This window comes from Macaca thibetana, chromosome 3 (assembly GCF_024542745.1).
Source record: "Macaca thibetana thibetana isolate TM-01 chromosome 3, ASM2454274v1, whole genome shotgun sequence".
Classification (NCBI taxonomy): domain Eukaryota; kingdom Metazoa; phylum Chordata; class Mammalia; order Primates; family Cercopithecidae; genus Macaca; species Macaca thibetana.
In genome coordinates this window covers 10,063,711-10,086,797 of record NC_065580.1, presented here as the reverse complement: position 1 = coordinate 10,086,797, position 23,087 = coordinate 10,063,711, and the positions used below count along the sequence as shown (strand labels likewise).

The window sequence follows — 23,087 nt, the reverse complement described above, 5'->3', positions numbered from 1 at the left end:
AGTGCGCTCAGGGCTCGCGGGCGGGCGGTGGTGGCGCGTGCGCGCGCGGGCGGTGGCGGGGCTCGCTTGAAGCGACGCGACTGGCCTTGTGGAAGCGCTGCCGCCGTCTCTTTGTTCTTTCGCTGAACACACGGCGCCTCTCAGGAAGGCGGTGTGCAGGCAGGCGGGGACCGGGAGACATCGCGGGGGCCCGGAGCCCACCGCGAACGGGAGGCGGGGAGGATGGGTGGCGGGAACGGGCCGAAGGGCGGGACGACGCGCCGGCTGCTCTTGGCGGGAACCGGCGCCGCGGAGTTCCCGGGCGGGGGAGGGGAGGGGGAGGGGAGGGGCGAGGCGGGGACTGGAAGCCAAGTTTGAACCAGTTCAAAACTCGGGGGTGGTAACGGTTTTAACCGCCGCGCTCGTTTCCCCGCGCGCGGTGCCGAGGCCCGAGCTGGCCTCTCCTGGCGGTGCCCAGGGAGGGGAGGGCACGGGCCCCGGAGGTCGGCTCTGCTGCGGCGCGGCCTTTGCGGGGAGACGCTCGCCCGGCCCGCGCGCTGCCGCCGGCCCCGTTACTTCTTTTTTTTTTTTTCCCTCTGAGACGGAGTTTCGCTCTTGTTGCCCAGGCTGGAGTGCAATGGCGCGATCTCAACTCACCGCAACCTCCGCCTTCCGTGTTCAAGAGATTCTCCTGCCTCAGCCTCCCGGGTAGCGGGGATTACAAGCATGCGCCACTACGCCCGGCAATTTTGTATTTTTAGTAGAGACGGGGTTTCTCCGTGTTGGTCAGGCTGGTCTCGAACTCCCGACTGCAGGTGATCCGCCCGCCTCGGCCTCCCGAAGTGCTGGGATTACAGGCGTGAGCCACAGCGCCCGGCCCGGGTCCCGTTGATGTTGCCTGCTGCTGCCTCGGCCACTTCCCGCCCCGCCCCCCGCCCCCCGCCTCCACCGCTGGACTTTGGCTGAGCTCGCAGTGCTTATCGCCCTAGAAACCTGTGAAAGGGTGACATTACTGCCATTTAAGACCCTTCCAGTGTTTGTAGTGCCAAGCAAGTGTCAGTGTTAAAAATCGTTTATTAAGATGAGCGCTGTTCACTTGCCGCCTCTGCAAAGTGTAAGGATATTTGCAATATTTTTTAGTGATTAAACAATGATCTTAGTTATGGGGGGGTCAACCTGCCTCAACTCAGGAATTAGGGGGCTTCTGCTTAGGATACAATCTCTCCTATTGCTTCATGTGGCAATGCAGTTAAGAGTATCCCGAATTTATTTTTACTAGGATGTACCTATGGGGTAAAATACCATTGTCCTGTAAACTGAGATTCCATATTGATAGTTCAGACTGGACACTGAAAAAAGGCCACCTATGAACTGTTGGGGTAAAAATCTGAAGAAATCTTTTTAATGATTTTAATAACTAGCTGGAATTTTAATTTTTATTTTTCTTTTTTTTTTTTTTTTTTTTTTTGAGATGGTCTCACACTGTCGCCCAGGCTGGAGTGCAGCAGCGCCATCTCGGCTCACTGCAAGTTCCGCCTCCCGGGTTCACACCATTCTGCCTCAGCCTCCCAGGGTAGCTGGGACCACAGGTGCCCGCCACCACGCCCGGCTAATTTTTTGTGTTTTTAGTAGAGACGGGGTTTCACCATGTTAGCCAGGGTCTCGATTTCCTGACCTTGTGATCCACGCGTCTCAGCCTCCCAAAGTGCTGGGATTACAGGCGTGAGCCACCGCGCCGGGCCATAATTTTTCATCAGGTGATTTAGCCCATAATTTTCCCGCCTTTCCTAAATCACCATTCCATTCCTCACATATATTCTGAACCACGCCAATGTTGGAAAGTATATATGAAGGGAAGCTAAAAGATAAGGAGAAACAAGCAATCATGTGCTCAGATAAAAGCAAAATTATCTTGTGAATCAATGATAAGACTGCAAAAAGTAAGTTATGCAACTGAGATGTGACTGTAAAATAACGTAACGAATTATAGCTGTCATTACTTACAGTCACCAATACATTCATTTTCCAAGATAAAATGCATCTATCTAGGCCAGCAGTTTGCAATTTTTTAAAACCAGCAACTTAAACCTCAGAAATTAACTACTTATCCCTAAGTTGCTTATCAAATTACTGAACTTATCAGTCCTATAATATTAAATAGTAAAACGACATTTTTTAAGAGGAAGATCAATGAAATTAGAGACTACCATAAAGCAAATCAAAGCAGTATATAAATATATGCAACATGGTGTGAAATGTCATATAAATTGTTAGACGTTTAGAATCAAGGGATGGATGGATCAAGATGTTCCAGGCCAGGCTTAGTGGTTCACACCTGTAATCCCAGCACTTTCGGAAGTCAAGGTGGGAAGCTCCAAGACCAGCCTGGGCAACATAGCAAGACCCCATCTCTACAAAAAAACTTTAAAAATAAATGGGTGTGGTGGCACGGAAGTACCTATGGTCCCAACTGCCCCCGAGGCCGAGGGAGGGGACTGCTTGAGCTCAGGATCTCAAGGTTACGGTGAGCTATGATGGCACCACTGCGCTCCAGCCTGAGCAACAGGATGAGACCCTGTCTCTAAAAAAAAAGTGATTGGACAAAATATGATTATTGGCACCAACTGAATGTTAGGAAAAAACAGAAACATGTAAAAAGAACTTTATAGAGCGACCATTCCCACCGAGAAGAGTGTGTCGGTTGGACTCTAACCATTAAAGAGCTAGGTGGGATGATATTAAATATATATATAACAGATTTAATGTAATATGAAGGCTAGGGTAAGGGATGCCAGTGGATCACAGTATTTTCTTAATGATATTATCCATTTAAGCAAGGTAGTTTAGGCCACAGTAATGGCAGAAAAGGGATAATTTGAAAATAGTCCAGAAGGATTTCATTTTATGTGGGGTTTGTATGATGTCTTGCAACTCCTTTCCGTATATGACAAATACAGCAAAGTTAGGAGGGGGAAGAAGTATTTTGCTTTTGCTACAAAAAAAAAAAAAAAAAAGTCTGAAGATGTCTAACCCAGGAAAGCAAGAAAATATACAAGCCCATTGTACAGACCTCTGTGACTATTTCAATGGGAAAAAATATGTTTAATATGTGTAATGAATAGTAAACATATGAGCAAGTGTGTGTGTAAATGCCAGTTACTCAAGGGGTGTAGATGAAGCAGAAAGCCAGGCTAAACGCAAAGGTGGACATGGAGGTTGAGGATCACCAAGCTTTTTCATTTCTGTGTAAAGATTGTTCTGCCTTGTGTGAACAACAAAAATTCAGTATTAAAGTTACAAGATGAAACCAAAAACACTTAAGCCCCAAAGTCAGGAAGTAGCACTACCTTTTTCACTGTTGTAACCCCAGGGCCTAGGTCTCCCGGCACACAGCTGATCCTCAGGGTTGTCCTGGGGGAGCTGGAGAAGATGAAGTGCCACGTTAAGGCTGTTAACATCGCAGAACTTCCCTTTGCATCCCTTGACTTCTCAGAACCTCCCTTTCAACCCCAAAAATGGGATTTACTTTCCACACGTTATTCAGCACTCATTTGTGGAGTGCTTACTCTGAATGATAATTATACCGAACATGAGGTGGTAATAAAAATAAGGCAGGCCGGGTGCGGTGGCTCAAGCCTGTAATCCCAGCACTTTGGGAGGCTGAGGCGGGCGGATCACTAGGTCAGGAGATCCAGACCACGGTGAAACCCCGTCTCTACTAAAAATACAAAAAATTAGCCGGGCGCGGTGGCGGGGGCATGTAGTCCCAGCTACTCAGGAGGCTGAGGCAGGAAAATGGCGTGAACCCGGGAGGCGGAGCTTGCAGTGAGCTGAGATCGCGCCGCTGCACTCCAGAATGGGCGACAGCGCGAGACTCTGTCTCAAAAAAATAAATAAATAAATAAGAAGGCATGGGCGGCTGGGCACAGTGGCTCAGGCCTGTAATCCCAGCACTTTTGGAGGCCGAGGTGGATGGATCACGAGGTCAGGAGATCGAGACCATCCTGGCTAACACGGTGAAACCCCATCTCTACTAAAAATAGAAAAACTTAGCCCGGCGTGGTGGCGGGCGCCTGTAGTCCCAGCTGCTCATGAGGCTGAGGCAGGAAAATGGCGTGAACCCGGGAGGCGGAGCTTGCAGTGAGCCGAGATCGCGCCACTGCACTCCAGCCTGGGCAACAGAGCAGACTCCGTCTCAAAAAAAAAAAAAAAAAGGCATGGGAAGAGGGAAGTTTTGGGTGCAAATGCTGTAATTTTAAAACAGCTTGGGGCTGAACGTGAGGTGGTTCACGCCTGTAATCCCAGCACTTTGGGGACTGAGATGGAGGATTACTTGAGTTCACAAGTTCTAGATCAGCCTGAGCAACATAGCGAAGCTTCATCTCTTCCAAAAATACAAAACTTAGCCGGTCATGGTAGCAAGTGCCTATAGTCCCAGCTAGTCTGGAGGCTGAGGTGGGAGGATCGCTTGAGCCTGGGAGGCAGAGGTTGCAGTGAAATGGCACCACTGCACTCCAGCCTTGGAATAAAATAATTTTTTAAAAACCACTTGGTTAGGGAAGCCCTCATTTTGAAGGTGACATATGAAGAAAAACTTGAAGGAGCTGAGGGAGAATTTACTGAGAGAAGACTGTTCTAGGCAGAGAGAAGGGCCAGTCAGTGCCTGGGCCCGAGGCAGAAGCATGGCTGATGTGCTATAGGACGGGAAGGGGAAGAAAAGTAGGAAATGATGTTGAAGAATGTAGGAGGCACAAGCAGATTTTTCAGCTCCTTGTGGACCATAGTTAGGTCTTTATCTTTTACAAAATGAGAGGATTTTGAGCAAAAAGGTGATATGATCATTTAAACAAGATCATTTTAGCTCCTGTGTTGAAAGGAGCCTGAAGCGGAGCCGGGGCCAAATCAGAGAGGACAGTGATGAGTCCGTTGTAATAAGCCAGGGAAGAAATGATTGTGGCTGAGACCAAAGTGGTAACAGTGAGCTGGTGGGAAATAGAGTCTGGATGTATTTTGAAGGTATAAGCAGTGGAATTTCCTGACAGATTGGATATAGGATACAAGAAAGATTGCATATAAGGAGTATCAATTCTCAACACAGGGAGCCTGAGAAGGGATGAGCTCTCATGAAGAACCAGAGTGGCATTGTACTACAGCCTGGAACACACCCCAGGATGGGGCCAGGAGATGTGTGGCATGTCGAGAAACCTTAATAAAGATAACATAATTTTTGGTTGTGATTGAAATTAACCTGATCCTTTTCAAAACAGGTTGAAATAGTCACCTCTAGAAAACCCGAGGAAGGTGTGGTAGCCAGCCTCTAAAATGTTCCTTTTTGGTTTTATTTTTATTTTTGTCTTAGAGAGAGAGTCTCACTCTGTTGGCCAGGCTGGAGTGTGATGGCACGATCTTGGCTCACTGCAACCTCGGTCTCAAGCAGTTCTACCTCAGCCTCCTGAGTAGCTGGGATTACAGGCATGCGCCACCATGTCTGGCTCATTTTTGTAATTTTAGTAGAGATGGGGTTTCACCATGTTGGCCAGGCTGGTCTCAAACTCCTGACGTCAGGTGATCCACCTGCCTTGGTCTCCCAAAGTGCTGGGATTACAGGCGTGAGCCACCATACCCGGCCAGTACTTCCGTATTATTAATACCACCTCCTGGTATTCACTGCCATGTGTAATCTTCTCCCTTGTTGTGGGCTAGACCTAGTGACTTGCTTCTTCTTTTTTTTTTTTTTTTTTTTCTTTCTTTTTTGAGACGGAGTCTCACTCTGTCGCCCAGGCTGGAGTGCAGTGGCGCGATCTCGGCTCACTGCAAGCTCTGCCTCCCGGGTTCACGCCATTCTCCTACCTCAGCCTCCTGAGTAGCTGGGACTACAGGCGCCTGCCACCGCGCCCGGCTAATTTTTTGTATTTTTAGTAGAGACGGGGTTTCACCGTGGTCTCGATCTCCTGACCTTGTGATCCGCCCACCTTGGCCTCCCAAAGTGACTTGCTTCTAATAGGATATGGCCACAAAAGGAATGGGATGTCATCCCCAAAATTACATAATGAGGAGATCGTGACCTCCCAGCTCCCGTATCCCTTAATCTGGCTGTAACAAGATGCTATTTCAGCTTTATCTCATACTTCCACCACTGTAAGTTCCAGCCATATCATATTATTCACTTTCCCAAACACAGTTTCAGCTAAACTGATCAAGATGTTACCATTTTAAGACTTTTGAGAAAGAAATTTGATCAAACAAAATGAGTAGACTAAAATAGATTTAGTCTTTAGACTACCTAGAAATTACCTGGCTGTTTTAAACAAATTCAAGTGTGAAACTGAGGAGTACTTGGCCAAAATATGCTTACAAACAACCCCTGGGTAGACTATCATTTTCCAGATGTGACACCTGTCTTGTAAAAGACTATTGAGGATTTGGGGAAGCAAAGAACTGATTAATCTTACCATTATTCTGGGCTATAACAAAGAAGAAGATAAATAAAGACTGAAAAATACTGTACAAAGAGAGGACGTAGAGGATCACTTGAGCCCAGGAGTGCTGAGCTGTAGTGGGCTGTGTTGATCAGGTGTCTGCACCAAGTTGAGCATCAGTATGGTGAACTTCCAGGAACTAGAGACCACGAGGTTGCCTAAAGAGGGGTGAATTGACTCAGGTTGGAAATGGACCAGGTCATAACTCCTGTACTGATCACTACCAGTGGGATTGTGCCTGTGAATAGCCACTACTCTTCAGTTTGGGCAACAAAACAAGACCCCACCATTTTTATTTTAATTTTTTTTTTTTTTTTTTTTTTAAGTCTGGGCGTGGTGGGTCACGCCTGTAATCCCAGCACTTTGGGAGGCTGAGGTGGGCTGATTGCCTGAGCGCAGGAATTCAAGACCAGCCTGGGCAACGTGGTGAGACACTGTCTCTACTAAAAACACAAAAATTAGCCAGGTGTGGTGGTGCATGCCTATGGTCCCAGTTACTCAAGAGGTTGAGGTACGAGAAATTGTTTGAACTTGGGCAGCAGAGGTTGCAATGAACTGGGATCAAGCCATTGCACTCTAGCCTGGGCAAAAGAGCAAGACGGCCTCCAAAAAAAAAAAAAATGGTTTTAGGAAAGGATAAGACTTGGAAACAAAACCACACAATTGTATAAATAATCTTCAAGTATTAGAATTAATGGAAGTTAACAAGGTGACTGGATACAAACCTAGTTTACAAAAAATCCATTTCTTTGTACTAACAGTAAAGAGGAAATTAAACTTTTAAAGTGATATGTACCATTTATCTTTGGGAAAATATCAAATATCTAGTCATCTGATGAAAGATGTGTAAGACCTATGCACAAAATATTACAAAACAATATTGAGGAAAACTTTTTTAAAGCCCTAAATAGAATGTCATTTTTATGATTTGGAAGATGCACAGATTCACCACAATGCCAATCAAAATCCCAACAGGATTTGTGAATGCATTTGCATCTGTGTTGTGTGTGGAAATTGACAAGTTGATTCTAAAATACACGCAAAATGCAAAAGGCCGAAAAGAGCCAAGAGAATTAAGAATGAAACTGGGCAACTTTACTACCAAATATAAAAACCTGGCTTTTTATTTTATTTTAGAAATGGAGTTTCACTCTTGTTGCCCAGGCTGGAGTGCAATGGCATGGTCTTGGCTCACTGCAACCTGTGCCTCTTGGGTTCAAGCGTTTCTCCTGCCTCAGCCTCCCAGATAGGTGGCGCCTGCCACCACACCCAGCTAATTTTTGTATTTTTAGTGAGACAGGGTTTCACCATGTTGGCCAGGCTGGTCTGGTACTCCTGACCTCAGGTGATTCGCCGCCTTGGCCTCCCAGAGTGCTGCGATTATAGGCGTGAGCCACCGTGCCTGGCCAAAACATAGCTTTTTAAAGCTGTTGTGATTAAGACAGCGATACTGCCCCAAAGATCGACAAATAGACCAATGGGAAACAGAGTCCAGAAACAGACTCATACCTATATGGTTTATAACAAAGGTGGCTTTTCAGTGCAGTTGGGAAAGGATCATCTTTTCAATCATTGGTTTTGGGTCAACTGGCCATCCTTACGGTGGGGGGGCGGTGGGCGGGTGGTGGATCTTGACCCCTGCCTCAAACCAGATGAGCTGCTGATCTAAATGTGAAAGAAAACAAGGAATGATTTTGGAATAGTCAAAAAGTTCTTAAACAGAATCAAAACTCTGCTCACCATAAACGGCTGGGTGCAGTGGCTCACACCTACAGTCTCAGCACTTTGGGAGGCCAAAGCGGATGGATTACCTGAGGTTGCGAGTTCAAGACCAGTCTGTCCAATGTGGTGAAACCTCGTCTCTACTAAAAATACAAAAATTAGCCAGGCGTGGTGGTGGGCACCTATAATCCCAGCTACTCGGGAGGCTGAAGTACAAGAATCTCTTGAACCCGGGAGGCAGAGGTTGCAGTGAGCCTAGATTGCACCATGCACTCCAGCATGGGCAACAGGACAAGACACCATAAAGGAAATAAGTGATATCTTGACCAATTGATCATATATTGATCTGTATTAAATTTAAGAACTTCTGTTTGTCAGAAGACACCATTAGGATATTCAAACGGCAGGCCAAAGAATAGGAGAAATTCACAATACACTTACCTAACAAAACACTTGTCATCCAGATCATGTAAACCACAAGACGATTTGAAAAAGAAAATGTTAGGAAATGGCCAAAGGGGAGAGACCCTTAATAAACTGGCACCCAAAAAAGTGGATACATAGATGTCCAATAAACATAAAAAGGTGCCCAGTTTCATTAGTTATCAGAGACATGCAAATAAAACCGTAATGGAATACCACTATATACCTACCCAATGGCTACAATGAAAAAATACAGAAAATACCAAATGTAGGTAAGGATATGAAGCAATGAAAATTTTTGTGCACTGCTAATAGAAGTGCAAGTTGGTACAGCCACTTTGGAAATTTGAGAAGAGATAATATCTATGAAACTTGAACAAATATGGAATACCCCATACCGTAGCCATTCTTCTAGGTGTAGCTCTAGCAAGTATATGTTTGTTTGTATATACATTTACCAAACAACATGTACAAAAAAGTTCGTAATTCTCACAAACTGGAAACTATCCAAATGCCCATCAAAAGTAGAACGAATAAATTGTGGTTAATTTACATAATGGTATATTCTACAATTATGCAAAGAATCTACAGCTACATACAACAGTGTGAATGAATCTGATAAAATGTTAAGTGAAAGAAGACAATATTTATCATATGATCTTGTTTATCTAAGTTTCTTAACAGTCCAGACGTGGTAGCTTGCACCTGTAATCCCAGCACTTTGGGAGGCTAAGGTGGGTAGGTCACCTGAGCTTAGGAGTTTGAGACCAGCATGGGCAACATGGTGAAACTCCATTTGTACAAAAAATATAAAAATTAGCAGGGCGTGCTAGGCTGTGCCTGTAATACCAGCTGCGTGGGAGGCTGAGGTGGGAGGATAATTTGAGCCCAGGAGGTTGAGACTGCAGTGAGCCATGATCAAACTTCAAAAAAAAAAAAAAAAATTAGAGGTATCCACAAAAGTAAATACTACAAGCATGTTTGATCACTGCACCTAAAAAGATTGAGAGAGAGTGAGGTAGGAGTTAGGGAGGGAAAAGAGAAGAGATTCCATTAAATGAAGACAAGGGATTGATCTTTAGGCTGAAAACGCAAAGGTCAAGAAGTAAATGAAGTGTTCAGATTATCTGAAAATATATACAATCTGGATAGAATGAACCCAGTTTCTTTTTCACTGATTTCCAGCGTGTTTCAACTAAATGCACTTCTTGCATTCTCTGCAATGTCTACTGATAACAGTTCAGAATTACTTGACTTGGTAACTAGTTTAAAGAACTTATTATCCAAAAATATATATATATATATAATTAGACAAAAGTAAAACAGTTTGAAATGTTTGCAAAAATGTTGAAAAATCTAGGCTGTACCTGACCCTTCATTTATTCATTCAAAAGACATTTACTTAGTGCTTATTTTGTTTTATGCCCTGTAGTCCCAGCTACAGGAATAAAGATGGGGGGTTGGAGGTCATGGAATGTAGAGAATTCCTCAAGAAAGCAAGCAAGAGGAAAGCAAGGAAGGGATGTAGGATTTGGAGCAGAGGAATAGTTAACTATGCCAAGGTAAGAAGGTGGCCAGGTCAGCGACGGGACAACCTAGACCCGCTCCCAAGACCAGAGTGAGCTGGGTGCCTTCAGCAGCCCACTTCCATGATTGGCGGGGCAGTTAACTCCCTTACCCCTAGAGTCATCATTGCCTAGGACCTCAAGGCAGCATGTGTGACCTGGAACCTGAAACCAGGACAGAAATCAGTGAGATTTCTGACAGGCATTCCTGATGGGAATGGGGTTACTGGATAAAAGATCTTTCTGTCAACAAGATCCTGAACTTGATCTTATCCACTGTTCCCAATTCAGGGTGATGCCCTCCTCAAACTCTTGCATGTCCTTGGTGAGTTTGAGCTGCAAAGTTCTGTTGTCACCTTGTGTCCTAGACACGTGGGCCGGCAGGCAGAGTACTGTAGCACACACTTCCTGCTGATACCTGGCCTGTTGGCCCAAGACACCAACTGGAAAGACAAGGCAACTCTAGTTTTGTAAAACTTCCATGACAGTCTATTGACATGTTGCTTTACAATTCTTGGTATACTAATAATTGCTGGCTAAAGACATTCCTGACATTAAAAGAACATGTTCTGATTGAATATTTTACATATGAGAAACATCTCCAATTGCACAAATTCATTCCTAATTTGAGGAGAAAATATTTTCCCACTGATAAAATTTATCAAATTGGTATAGAATCTTCTGGGAAGAAAAACAGCAGCGATAAAACTTCAGCTGAGAGCCATATGTTTTTAAAAACAGCCATTTTAAACTAAGGGCAATATATCAAGTGATAGAGCTGGTTGACTTTCAGTGTTGTCATACATAATCTGACCTGTGAAATTTTTGGAAAAAAAATCACTGAACTTAGAATATTGCACAGGAAATTGACCTTATAAACTCACTTGTGAATACAGTCATACAAGGATTATCCTAGGATAATCTTAAAAGAATTATCAGTTGCTCAATATTTTGTATCTTATGACTGATAAAATAGTGTATAATAGTTAATGAACTGGCAGAAACTTCTCAGTAAAAAGACATTCGTTTTGCCTATAGTTTTCTTATATGGCACACCTTATATTGTTTTACAAACCACTGTTCTTTTAAAGTAGGCTGGATCCTAGCAGGAAATAAATTATTAATTTTTTTCTAAAGTATTAAATCATATTTTCAAATTGTAATAATTATATGTGTTTTCATAACATATTAAAGGATCTACTCAAATGTCTATCCTGAATAAATGCTTTTTGTGTCCTGAAAGCCCAAGCTAGCATTACTTTGCAGTATAAACAAACCAGTTCTCCAATTCTAATTCAATGGCTAAATGCACAGGGACTTATTTGGTATCTTTCTCTTTCTCCCTTTCTCTCTCTTTTTTTTTTTATAACCACTGGTTTTTTGTTTTTTGTTTTTTTCTGATAACATCTATGTTTGAATGTTAACATTCTTGTTTTTCATTAACTGTCCTTTTTTTCAGATTATAAAAGAAATGAAAATTGTTTACAGCCCATCTCCCAAGTAGAACCACTTTTTACCATTTTGGTGTCTTTGCTTTCAGATTTGAAAAGTGACATTTCCATGTGATGTGATTTTTTTTTTTTTTTTTTTTTTTTTTTTTTTTTTTTTTGAGATGGAGTCTCACTCTGTCACCCAGGCTGGAGTACAGTGGCGCCATCTCTGCTCACTGCAACCTCTGCCTTCTGGATTCAAGCGATCCTCCTGCCTCAGCCTCCTGAGTAGCTAGGATTGCAGGCACGCACCATCATGCCCGGCTAATTTTTATATTTTTTAGTAGAGACAGGGTTTCACCATGTTGGCCAGGCTGGTTTCGAAGTCCTGACCTCAAGTGATCCGCCTGCCTCAGCCTCCCAAAGTGCTGGGATTACAGGCGTGAGCCACTGCACACAGCCTCCGTGTGATTTTAAAACATGTTTATAAAAGGAAGACATGCACATTCAAGAAATCTGACAAACGCACCTGATAAATTTGCTGTTTTTCAAGATATGATGTCAGCAAAATGCTAGGATCTGAGGAAACAGAACTCATCCATGTGGAGGGTGTAAAGTGACACGGTGTTTAGGAAGCCAGTTGGGCAGTGTTTGCTATTATTGAATTTGTGCGCGCACTCTGAGCTGGAGACTCCATGGCTAGATAACCTTTCCAACAAAATGTATCCTACATGCACATAAGGATAAGGATAGTCACTATATAAAACATTGTTTATAATAGAAAAAAACAGGAAAGGGCTTCATGTCCATCATTCGGGATGTAATTGATATCTATAATTCAGGATGTATATAAATTATGGTACAGCTGCCGGGCGCGGTGGCTCACGCCTGTAATCCCAGCACTTTGAGAGGCTGAGGCGAGTGGATCACGAGGTCAGGAGATCGAGACTATCCTGGCTAATATGGTGAAACCCCGTCTCTACTAAAGAATACAAAAAATTAGCCGGGCGTGGTGGCAGGCGCCTGTAGTCCCAGCTTCTTGGGAGCCTGAGGCAGGAGAATGGTGTGAACCCGGGAACCAGAGCTTGCAGTGAGCCGAGATTGCGCCATAGCACTCCAGCCTGGGTGACAGAGTGAGACTCCGTCTCAAAAAAAAAAAAACATTATGGTACAGCTATATTATGTGTGTATATATATTTAGTAAATACTATGCAGCTATTGAGATTAAATGAATATTTTTTAAATTTTTGAACAAAAAGTATAAGGTAAATCTGTATATACTGATACTAAAATATCTCTAAGATGTGGTATAAAATGGAAATTGTAATTTATAAAACAGTATATATAGTATTACCACATTTATTTAAATATAAGAAGGACACATGCACATATATACAAAGAAAAATACATAGAAAGGGACTGGAAGGATGTGCACAAAACCGTGTCACCTCTGGGCAAGGAAGCAAGAGGACAGTGAAGAGGGAACCTTCCCATTCAGCTCTGTGCCATTATGGCTTGCCCTGACTCTTACAATAAGAATGTGTGCATTGCTTCTATAATTTTTAAAAGTAAAACTGCACAATGTACTTGTTCATTAATTGTTACAGACCATAACATTTTAAAATGCCACATTTTAGGTTATAAAATGTCTATTTATTATAAAACATTTAGATAGCCAGGCATGGTGGCTCACGCCTGTAATCCCAGCACTTTAGGAGGCCGAGGCAGGTAGATCATGAGGTCAGGAGTTCAAGACCAGCCTGGCCAACATAGTGAAACCCCGTCTCTACTAAAAATACAAAAAAAAAAAAAAAATAGCCTGGCGTGGTGGTAGGCACCTGTAATCCCGCTACTTGGAGGCTGAGGCAGGAGAATTGCTTGAACCTGGGAGGCAGAGGTCACAGTGAGTGGAGATAGTGCCATTGCACTCCAGCCTGGGCAACAGTGTGAAACTCCGTCTCAAAACAAAAACAAAAAACCATTTAGATAATACAAGAAAGTGTAATAAAAATCAGAGAAATCCTCTCTCTCCTTGGTGGAATTCTCTTACCATATTTACAAGACCTAGAGCCAGCCTACTTCCCGAGTCCTCTTTACTCAGCTCCATTTTGAGAGACCTTCTAAACTTGAAAATTCACTATGAAAAAAATACCTCAAGCATGGAGGGCAGAAGCAGCACTGAGACAGAGTGAGCTCAGGACAGTTCTGTTTCGGGAACCTGTTTCTGTTCGTATGGACTCCATTCATCTAGTGACCAACATGCAGAAGGCAAACAGCACGGTGCTCCTTACTGCTGGTTGTCAAACTGGGATATCTGGTTGCTCTTTCCAAATCGAACTCGTTCTCCTTTACAGTGTGATACTTATGCACCTACCGCTCTAATAGTAACCTCCTTTTCTCACTAGGTTTAAGGTTCTCCAACTAAGTCAGACACTGCCACCTGACTTGACATTGCAATAAAATGATAGTCACTTCATGGAAGCCACCACTAAATATACCAGTTACCAGTAAGTATAACAAAATAACAATGCACATTCTCGGTGGGGCGTGGTGGCTCATGCCTGTAATCCCAGCACTTTGGGTGGCTGAGGCAGGAGTTCGAGACTAGCATGGCCAACATGGCAAAACCCCATCTTTACTAAAAATACAAAAATTAGCTGGGCATGGTGGCAGGCACCTGTAGTCCCAGTTACTCAGGAGGCTGAGGCAGAAGAATCATTGGAGCCTGGGAGGCGGAGGTTGCAATGAGCTGAGATTGTGCCACTGCACTCCAGCCTTGGTGACAGAGTGAGACTGTCTCAAAAAATAATAATGCACATCCTTGGCTAAATATGCCGGAATTTCTGTTCTCAATCAGCAGCACACTTTGAGAAGAGGTAACTTTTTCTAGTAAATGCTCAAAATCTCTTTGAAAATATTTTGAAATTGCCTTCAGGAACTGAACCTCCCAAATGGTGACAAATCCTTTCCTTTCGACAGTAGGGTTTGTTCACAAAAGTGCCAGCCAGGTGCGGTGGTAGCTCACGCCTGTAATCCCAGCACTTTGGGAGGCCGATGCGGGCGGATCACGAGGTCAGGAGATCGAGATCATCCTGGCTAACAGTGAAACCCTATCCTTACTAAAAAACAAAATACAAAAAAATTAGGCGGGTGTGGTGGCGGGTGCCTGTAGTCCCATCTACTAGGGAGGCTGAGGCAGGAGAATAGCGTGAACCCGGGAGGCAGAGCTTGCAGTGAGCCTAGATCGTGCCACTGCACTCCAGCCTGGGCAACAGAGTGAAACTCCGTCTGAAAAAAAAAAAAAAAAAAAAAAAGTGCCTAACAGAAGTTTATAGCCAGAGCTGGGGTGATGGAGCTGGAAACCAGTTAGTGCTGGCACCAAAGGAAGGTCGACCCATCTAATGTTAAGGTGACACCAATACGGCCACACAGGCTGTTTATGACCAGTGTCCATTCTGAGTGGGCAGTGCTTGTGCCATTGTCAGTTACTCAAAAATTTGAATTCCCTCCCCTACCCACCCCAGCAGAGGGCCTTGACAATCCTATTTCTTTTTAAAATTTATTATTCTTTTGCTACTGTCAGGATCAACCAGGTATGCCCTCTCATTTTTATTAGCCATCCCCAAAGCACCCACAAAACCATACCACTCTTGTTAAAGAAGAAAAAAATCACATGCTAGTTGAATGAATAATTGTTGACTTGCTGGTACATGAAAACTCTTAGGTTAAATGGATGTGTTCTACTGTTACCATTTATATCAAAAGTATTTTTAAGAATACCCTTTTTGGCCGGGCGCGGTGGCTCAAGCCTGTAATCCCAGCACTTCGGGAGGCCGAAACGGGCGGATCACGAGGTCAGGAGATCGAGACTATCCTGGCTAACACCGTGAAACCCTGTCTCTACTAAAAATACAAAAAATTAGCCGGGCATGGTGGCGGGCGCCTGTAGTCCCAGCTACTCGGGAGGCTGAGGCAGGAGAATGGCGTGAACCCGGGAGGCGGAGCTTGCAGTGAGCTGAGATCCGGCCACTGCACTCCAGCCTGGGTGACAGAGTGAGACTCCGTCTCAAAAAAAAAAAAAAAAATACCCTTTTTATTATTTTTTTTAGTATACTTTAAGTTCTAGAGTACATGTGCACAATGTGCAGGTTTGTTACATATGTATACACGTGCCATGTTGGTGTGCTGTACCCATTAACTCGTCATTTACATTAGGTATATCTCCCAGTGCTATCCTCCCCCTCCCCTCACCCCACGACAGGCCCTGGTGTGTGATGTTCCCCTTCCTGTGTCCAAGTGTTCTCATTGTTCAATTCCCACCTATGAGTGAGAACATGCAATGTTTGGTTTTCTGTCCTTGCAATAGTTTGCTGAGAATGATGGTTTCCAGTTTCATCCATGTCCCTACAAAGGACATGAACTCATCCCTTTTTATGGCTGCATAGTATTCCATGGTGTATATGTGCCACATTTTCTTAATCCAGTCTATCATTGATGGACATTTGGGTTGGTTCCAAGTCTTTGCTAAGAATACCCTTTTTAAAGGAGTTAATTTTTATAGCTTAAAACAATTCAAAAAGACAATCATTCATGACTCTTGAAAACATTTAAAAACCTAGTGATTACTTTTGTTCAGTCAGATCCATGAGCAAACAAAGAGTGGGGCTGAAGCCTAAATGGTTAATTCTGGGTTTGAGTTCTGAGAAGTTTCTTCAAATGTTGCTCTGTGTGTTAACACCAGGTTTCAGAAAAGTAGGCAGAACATGATCAAGAATGAGAGAGGAAAAAAATAGACGTTTTAAAGCAGCAGTGGGGACTCAGCTGCCTATACACTCCTCTGTGGTCCTGAGCAACGGGGAAAGGGGTCCTGGGGCTGGGACCTGCCAAAACAGGGTGGCAGGGCACATGGAATAAGAGTTCAAATCACCGGTCCACCGTGGGCGTGGCTAGCCCAGGCCAGACTGGTTTGAGAAGCCAATGAGGCCAGTGATATTGCTAGCCCTGGTAAATAAGAGAGCTCAGAACCTTAGAAAATTAACATGTGTTCCATAAAATGCATTCTTCCAACAATCAACCAAGATCTGCAGGACAGAGTGCTCAAAATCAATCTAGATGGGCTGTTTTCTGTATTCCAACACTGAAAAAGAGTTGTAATAATGATTTTTTTTTTAAGAGGCAGGGTCTGGCCCTCTCGCCCATGCTGGAGTGCAGTGATGTGATCATAACTCACTGCAGCCTGAAACTCCTGGGCTCAAGTGATCCTTCCACCTCAGCCTCCCAAATAGCTGGGACTACAGGTGTGATACGATACCCAATATGATAAAAGAGAGATGCATAACTTATTTTATTTTACAGCATGTATATTTCATGGTCTCAGTTTGGTTGTGGTTTCATGTGCCAGATTGCACTAGAACAACAAAAGCATGGGCACTGTTTTCACGTAGGGGATACAAGAAGCAGTGTGTGTCCTATTAAGCATGTGGGTCCTAATCCGAAATTAGATGATCAAAATTCATTTTTTTTTTTTTTTTTTTTTTTTTTTTTTTTTTAACAAAGATGAGGTCTTGCTATGTTTCCCAGGCTGGCCTTAAACTCCTGGGCTCAAGCAATCCTCCTGCCTGAGCCTCCAAAGTGCTGGGTTTACAAGCATGAGCCACCCAACCCACCCAAGATGAACTAAGTTTGAATCCTGACTGTTAAGTGATCTTTAGCGGGTTACTTAACCTAAGATTCAATTCATCTGTAAAACAGAAATAATATAATACATAATAATACATAATTCCTACTTCATAGAGTTGCTGTGAAGATTAATATGAGATACTGCATGTGAAGAACACTGCTGTTATTTTGGCTCCTAATTGTTAAAAATATTGATCATGGCGGAGTGCAGTGGCTCACGCCTGTAATCGCAACACTTTGGGAGGCCAAGGCAGGCGGATCACCTGAGGTCAGGAGATCAAGACAATCCTGTCTAACATGGTGAAACCCCGTCTCTACTAAAAATACAAAAAATTAGCCAGGTGTGGTGGCACCTGTTGTCCCAGCTACTCAGGAGGCTGAGGCAGGTAATCACTTGAACCTGGGAGGCAGAGGTTGCAGTGAACCGAGATTGCGCCACTATACTCCAGCCTGGGTAACAGAGCGAGACTCCATCTCAAAAAAAAAAAAAAAAAATTGGTCATTAACATACTGTGGCCGGGCGTGGTAGCTCACGCCTGTATTCCCAGTGCTTTAGGAGGCTGAGGCGGGTGGATCACCTGAGGTCAGGAGTTCGAGACCAGCCTGAACAACATGGAAAAACCCTGTCTCTACTAAAAATACAGAATTAGCCAAGCACAGTGGCACATGCTTGTAATCCCAGCTACTCAGGAGGCTGAGGCAGGAGAATCACTTGAACCTGGGAGGCAGAGGTTGTGGTGAGCCGAGATCGTGCCATTGCACTCTAGCTTGGGCAATAAGAGCAAAAAGCTCTGCCAAAAAAAAAAAAAAATACATGGATTTTATAAAAACAATATCTGTACAATTCCAGCATACAGAAAGGCAAAACAACAAAACAATGACAAAACAATTTTTTTATTACATAGAAATACTAGGCTCACTCTAGAAAGAGACGTGAGTACAATAGTAGTGAATGGTGATCTTTTTAAAAGCATTGTCAAGGTAATTCTTCTAAGCATTGCCTAAACATGTTCAGTATGAAGAATTTTATATTCTGTGGCAGGAGTACCAGGCATCTCTCTTTCCTTAGTTTCTTTAACTCTTAGCTCTGTCAGTTTCTAAAAACTGACTTGGAACAATGTCAGAAGCTGGCCTTTGTTACCAGTGTTTCCTCCCCCACACTGCATTCTAGTTTTCACCTGTTCTCCCTTGGATCTTCCTGTGAACGTGGCCGTGTAACTTTGCAGTCCCTCCCACCCAGCAGTCAGGTCTATTTCCTCACACTATGAATGCTGGGCTTGGCCGTATGACTCAGTTTAGCCAATGACATGTCAGGGGACGTGATACAAGCAAAGGCTTGAAATGCATCTGCACATTTGGCTTGTCCTCTTACCCTCTCACAGCCTTGCCATTGCCATAAGAAAAACAAGTCCCAGCCAGCCTGCTGGTCCAAGAAGAGTGAGACAGGCCTGGAACCAACCTTCAGTGTGGAGTCATGCCCAGTCAAGCCCAGGCTAGACCAACTGACCTGCAGTCATGAGTGATAACACCTTTGCTGTTTAAACTACTAAGTTTTGGAGGGGTTTGTTACACAGCAGTACTAACTGATAAATAGCCAAACCTGTCACCTTTGGTATACTATAGATAAAGCTGTTTTTAAAAAAGTAATAATCTGGCTGGCCACAGTAACTCATGTCTGTAATCCCAGCACATTGGGAGACTGAGGTAGGAGGATCATTTGAGGTCAGGAGTTTGAGACCAGCCTGGGCAACATAGCAAGACCCCAGCCTCTAAAAAATGAAAGTAATAATCGACAAATATATACGTAAATGTTTATGAAGTAGTATGTAAATTTATAGAAATGCATGTAACTAAATTTATTGGAGGAGAATATGCTAACTTAATTCAGTGGCTTTGTCCTTCCTCAATTTTTTTTTTTTTTTTTTTTGAGACGGAGTCTCGCTCTGTAGCCCGGGCTGGAGTGCAGTGGCCGGATCTCAGCTCACTGCAAGCTCCGCCTCCCAGGTTTACACCATTCTCCTGCCTCAACCTCCCGAGTAGCTGGGACTACAGGCGCCCGCCACCTTGCCCGGCTAGTTTTTTGTATTTTTTAGTAGAGACGGGGTTTCACGGTGTTCGCCAGGATGGTCTCGATCTCCTAACCTTGTGATCCACCCGTCTCGGCCTCCCAAAGTGCTGGGATTACAGGCTTGAGCCACCGCGCCCGGCCCTTCCTCAATATTTTTAAGTGGTTTATCTTTGAATACAACAGAAGTTGATTTTAAAATTCCAAGTGGTTTACATGTCCAAATGGGCTTTTTTTTTTCTTTTTTGTTTTTCTCATAGAGGCAGGGTCTTGTTATGTTGCCCAGGCTGGTATCAAACTCCTGGCCTCAATCAATCCTCCCACCTCAGCCTCCCAAAGTGCTGGGATTACAGATGTCAGCCTCCATGCCCAGCCAACTTTTTTATAATACATAAAAAATATAATGCAAACAAAAAAAGTTATTTATTTTTATTTTTATTTTTGGAAACAGAGTCTTGCCCTGTTTCCCAGGCAGGAGTGCAGTGGCACAATCTCGGCTCGCTGCAACCTCTGCCTCGCAGGTTCAAGCGATTCTCCTGCCTTAGCCTCCCAAGCAGCTGCGACTATAGGCGTGCACTACAATGCCTGGGTAATTTTTGTATTTTTGGTAGAGACAGGTTTTCACCATGTTAGCCAGGCCGGCCTAGAACTCCTGACCTCAAGTGAGCCACCCACCTTCGCCCCCCAAAGTGCTGGGATTACAGGTGTGAGCCACCGTGCCTGGCCAAAAAATTTAAAACCTAATAAATAGGTTGCTCTTTTATACCTGCATGCAGGCAATATGATGAAATAGTACAAGAATGTTATCAAGTTATAAATGTTTGGTTACTAACTTGAGTGATAAAATAATCTGTACAAGAAACCCCCATGACACAAGTTTACCTATATAACAAACCTGCACCTGTACCCCTGAACCTAAAATTAAAGCTTTTTTAAAAAAAGAAAAAGAAATGTTTGGAGCAGAAAAGCATAGAAACAATGTCCACGTCAGCTGGAAGTAGAGATGCAGTCTCTGCCTATATAACTATTTCCATTCATTGAGTTTTATAGACCAAAAATAAGATAAAATCCACTATTTTTTATATCAGGAGGAATACCATTTAAATGCAGATGATCGCTGTGTTCACTCCTGACTTTTCCCTTGCACTTCCTGCAGGCATAGTTAGAAGACGAGCAAAATAATGTAGTTCACAGAATTAATTGAAAACATCATCTAGTGGTCCCTTTTTAACAGAATCAATTTATTGTATTTTAAGCTGTAAAAGATTATTCACTGTATCCATTAAGACCCACATTTGGCTGCAAGTAGCAGAAACCCTCTAGTAACCGTAGCTTAAGTCATAAGGATGGTTTACACTTAACAAGAAACTCAGAGAAAGTCCATATCAGGATTGGTCTGCGAGCTTCATAAGAACTCATTAGACTCAGGCTCTTTCTGTTTTCTCATTTTGCATATTGGCTTATCATCCCCATGCATGTGCTCATGGTTGCAAGGTGGCTGCTGTAGTTCCAAGTATCCCATGCAAATTCAAGGCAGAAAGAAGGGGAAGGGACTGAGTCAGCCCCTACTTTATCATGTATCAAGGAAGCAGAAGCTCTCCAGAAGCCTCCCTGAAGACTTCTCTGCATCTTATTGGCAAGAAATGCAACACATGTCCATGGAACACATGTCCATGCAACACATGTCCATGCAACACAAGTCCATGCAACACATGTCCTAGCTTAAAGGGCAGCTGGGATATTTACAAGGAAAGAGAATGAGCTTTTCATGATTTGAAATGTCATGAATGATCTCAGGCTGGGCACACTGTTGCCCTGAGCAAAGTCAGGGTTCTGTTAGCAGAAAGAAGAGAGGAAATGACTGTAAGGTATCCAAGCATCATCTGCACGTTGCCTTAGCTGCCCTTAAACACTTTGCCTTCTCAATCTAATGGAAGCAGGAAAACAGACAACACAGAATTGTGATTTTACCTTTATGAGGGGAGTGGGGATACCTGTGCTTCTTTGAGCATCTGAGTAAGCAACAGACACTAATTCACCCCCAAATTTTCCCACAAGGAATTTTGGGGGCTGTCCAGAGCTCCTGAAACCCATCTGTGGGTGACTGACTACATGAAGAAGGCCGACCTAAAGTCAGCTCAGTCTTTCAACCTGGACTTCCACAGTATACAGCTCCTGGGTTCTGCTCTGCTTTTTCCAGTTAGTTGTGTTGTGAGTCTGTTGGTTGCTGATTCTATATGTGGTAGTATAATTCCTTCTCTCTGTAACTGAGCTTGTAACTGAAAAAAATGACATGACAATGCCTAAAATCATACAACAAGAAAAATGGAATTTTCACTATTTTCATGGTTCATTATGTTGAAAATAAAAAGACCAAAAGTTAAAGACTGAGTTCCTATTTCAAAGCATTGTCAATGTCAAACATCTAATTGCAAAATACTATATACAGGAAACTGCAGGGGTCTAATTTCTACTGACAAAGAATTTATAATCTGAGACAATCTAGTGATAACCTCACAGGTTATCAAATGGGGACAGGGCAGCAGATAATATTAAGTTATTAAATAAGGTAAGATGACTTTTAGAAGTGTAAACTATTTTGAAAATGCAAAGTTCTGAAATAAGTCCAAACTCCATATTCTAACAAGTAAAATCAGAGATTGCCAATGTCTCAAATTATGTCTGCTAAACAGATAGTGCACACACTTTGATTATGAAGTAATGACATTGATTCTGAGGCATGACTTGCAGAAATCTGGGTCCTTCCTTTGCAGACACACTTGGTAATGTGAGACAAATTTCTGGCAGCAGAGTGATGATTCAAAATTCATTCTTAGGCAGACAAAAAAGTATATAAAGGGAATAGAACAAAAATTGTGGGAAATATGTAAAAATAATTTTTTTGACTGGAGTAGGAGAATTTGCTTTTCCATTTTATTTCCTTGACAGTCCAGTAAAGCAGTATCACGTGCAATTTTGTGCTTTTTTAAATATCTAAGCTTCTGGTTCAACTCTTCACATTTCTTGTCTAACAACAGACATTCTCCATGGCTCCTTTTCTTGCTTTCTGCTGAATTATGTACTTTGTACTATTAATAGTTTTGATTTTGTGAAGACCTGAATCATTCTGTAAGCAGTTATGAAATATCTCCCATGGCTTTCTGGCCCGGGGCAGACGGGAAAATTAACTCAAAAGAGAAAAGAGCACCCTAAACTGCCTTTTCTCGGGCAGACAGCCATCGATGTGATTTCAGTGAAAACCATCAAGCTGAAACATCAATATTCCTCCACCCTTGGTCCACAGATCAGACAGGGCTCATTAACAAGCAGAACCTCAGCTGGGTTCCATCTTGGGAGGGTCTGGGCTAAGGTTTCAACCCAGAGGCTGTGAGATCCTATTTCCTCCATGGCTGAGCCCAGTTACCTAACCAGGTGCTTGTTGGAGGCTGCCTGCGATTGCAGCCCTTACTTTGGCCTCTTACTTCTGGCTCAGCCTCTAGCTCAACTCCAGCTGGCCTAGGTTGCTCCTGAGCACCAGTGGAATTGAGATAACCCCAACCTTTACAGGCCTTCTTCATAGAATGGAGAAAGGTCTGGGTCCCTGGGAAAACAGTAAAAATTGCCCCCTAAACATAATCAAAACTACAGTAACTTCACATCTATTTTTTCTTTTTGTATTTCATCTATGCTTGCTTTTTTCCCTTTCGCGACACAAATTTATAGCAGAAACCTGACACTCTGGTAA

The 23,087-nt window shown here is 43.3% G+C and overlaps 1 protein-coding gene and 1 long non-coding RNA gene across 7 annotated transcripts in view; one reads left to right on the top strand and one right to left on the bottom strand.

Moving 5' to 3' along the window:
* The window catches only part of EZH2 (enhancer of zeste 2 polycomb repressive complex 2 subunit), a 76,787-nt gene extending 75,915 nt beyond the window's left edge, over positions 1–872 (bottom strand). For all 5 annotated transcript variants that reach the window (XM_050785813.1, XM_050785814.1, XM_050785820.1 and 2 more), the window contains exon 1: positions 637–872. In XM_050785813.1, the coding sequence (XP_050641770.1) occupies positions 637–707 (71 nt within the window). In that variant the 5' untranslated portion in view covers positions 708–872. The remainder of the gene's footprint in view (positions 1–636) is intronic.
* LOC126951648 (uncharacterized) lies at positions 31–22,337 on the top strand. 2 transcript variants are annotated; one of them, XR_007724564.1, is made up of 3 exons: positions 31–151; positions 14,004–14,105; positions 21,401–22,337. It is a non-coding gene; the product is annotated as an uncharacterized LOC126951648 (long non-coding RNA). The 2 variants fall into 2 exon arrangements; XR_007724565.1 differs by lacking the exon at positions 21,401–22,337 and adding an exon at positions 19,954–20,132.
* Positions 22,338–23,087: the final 750 nt, after the last annotated feature.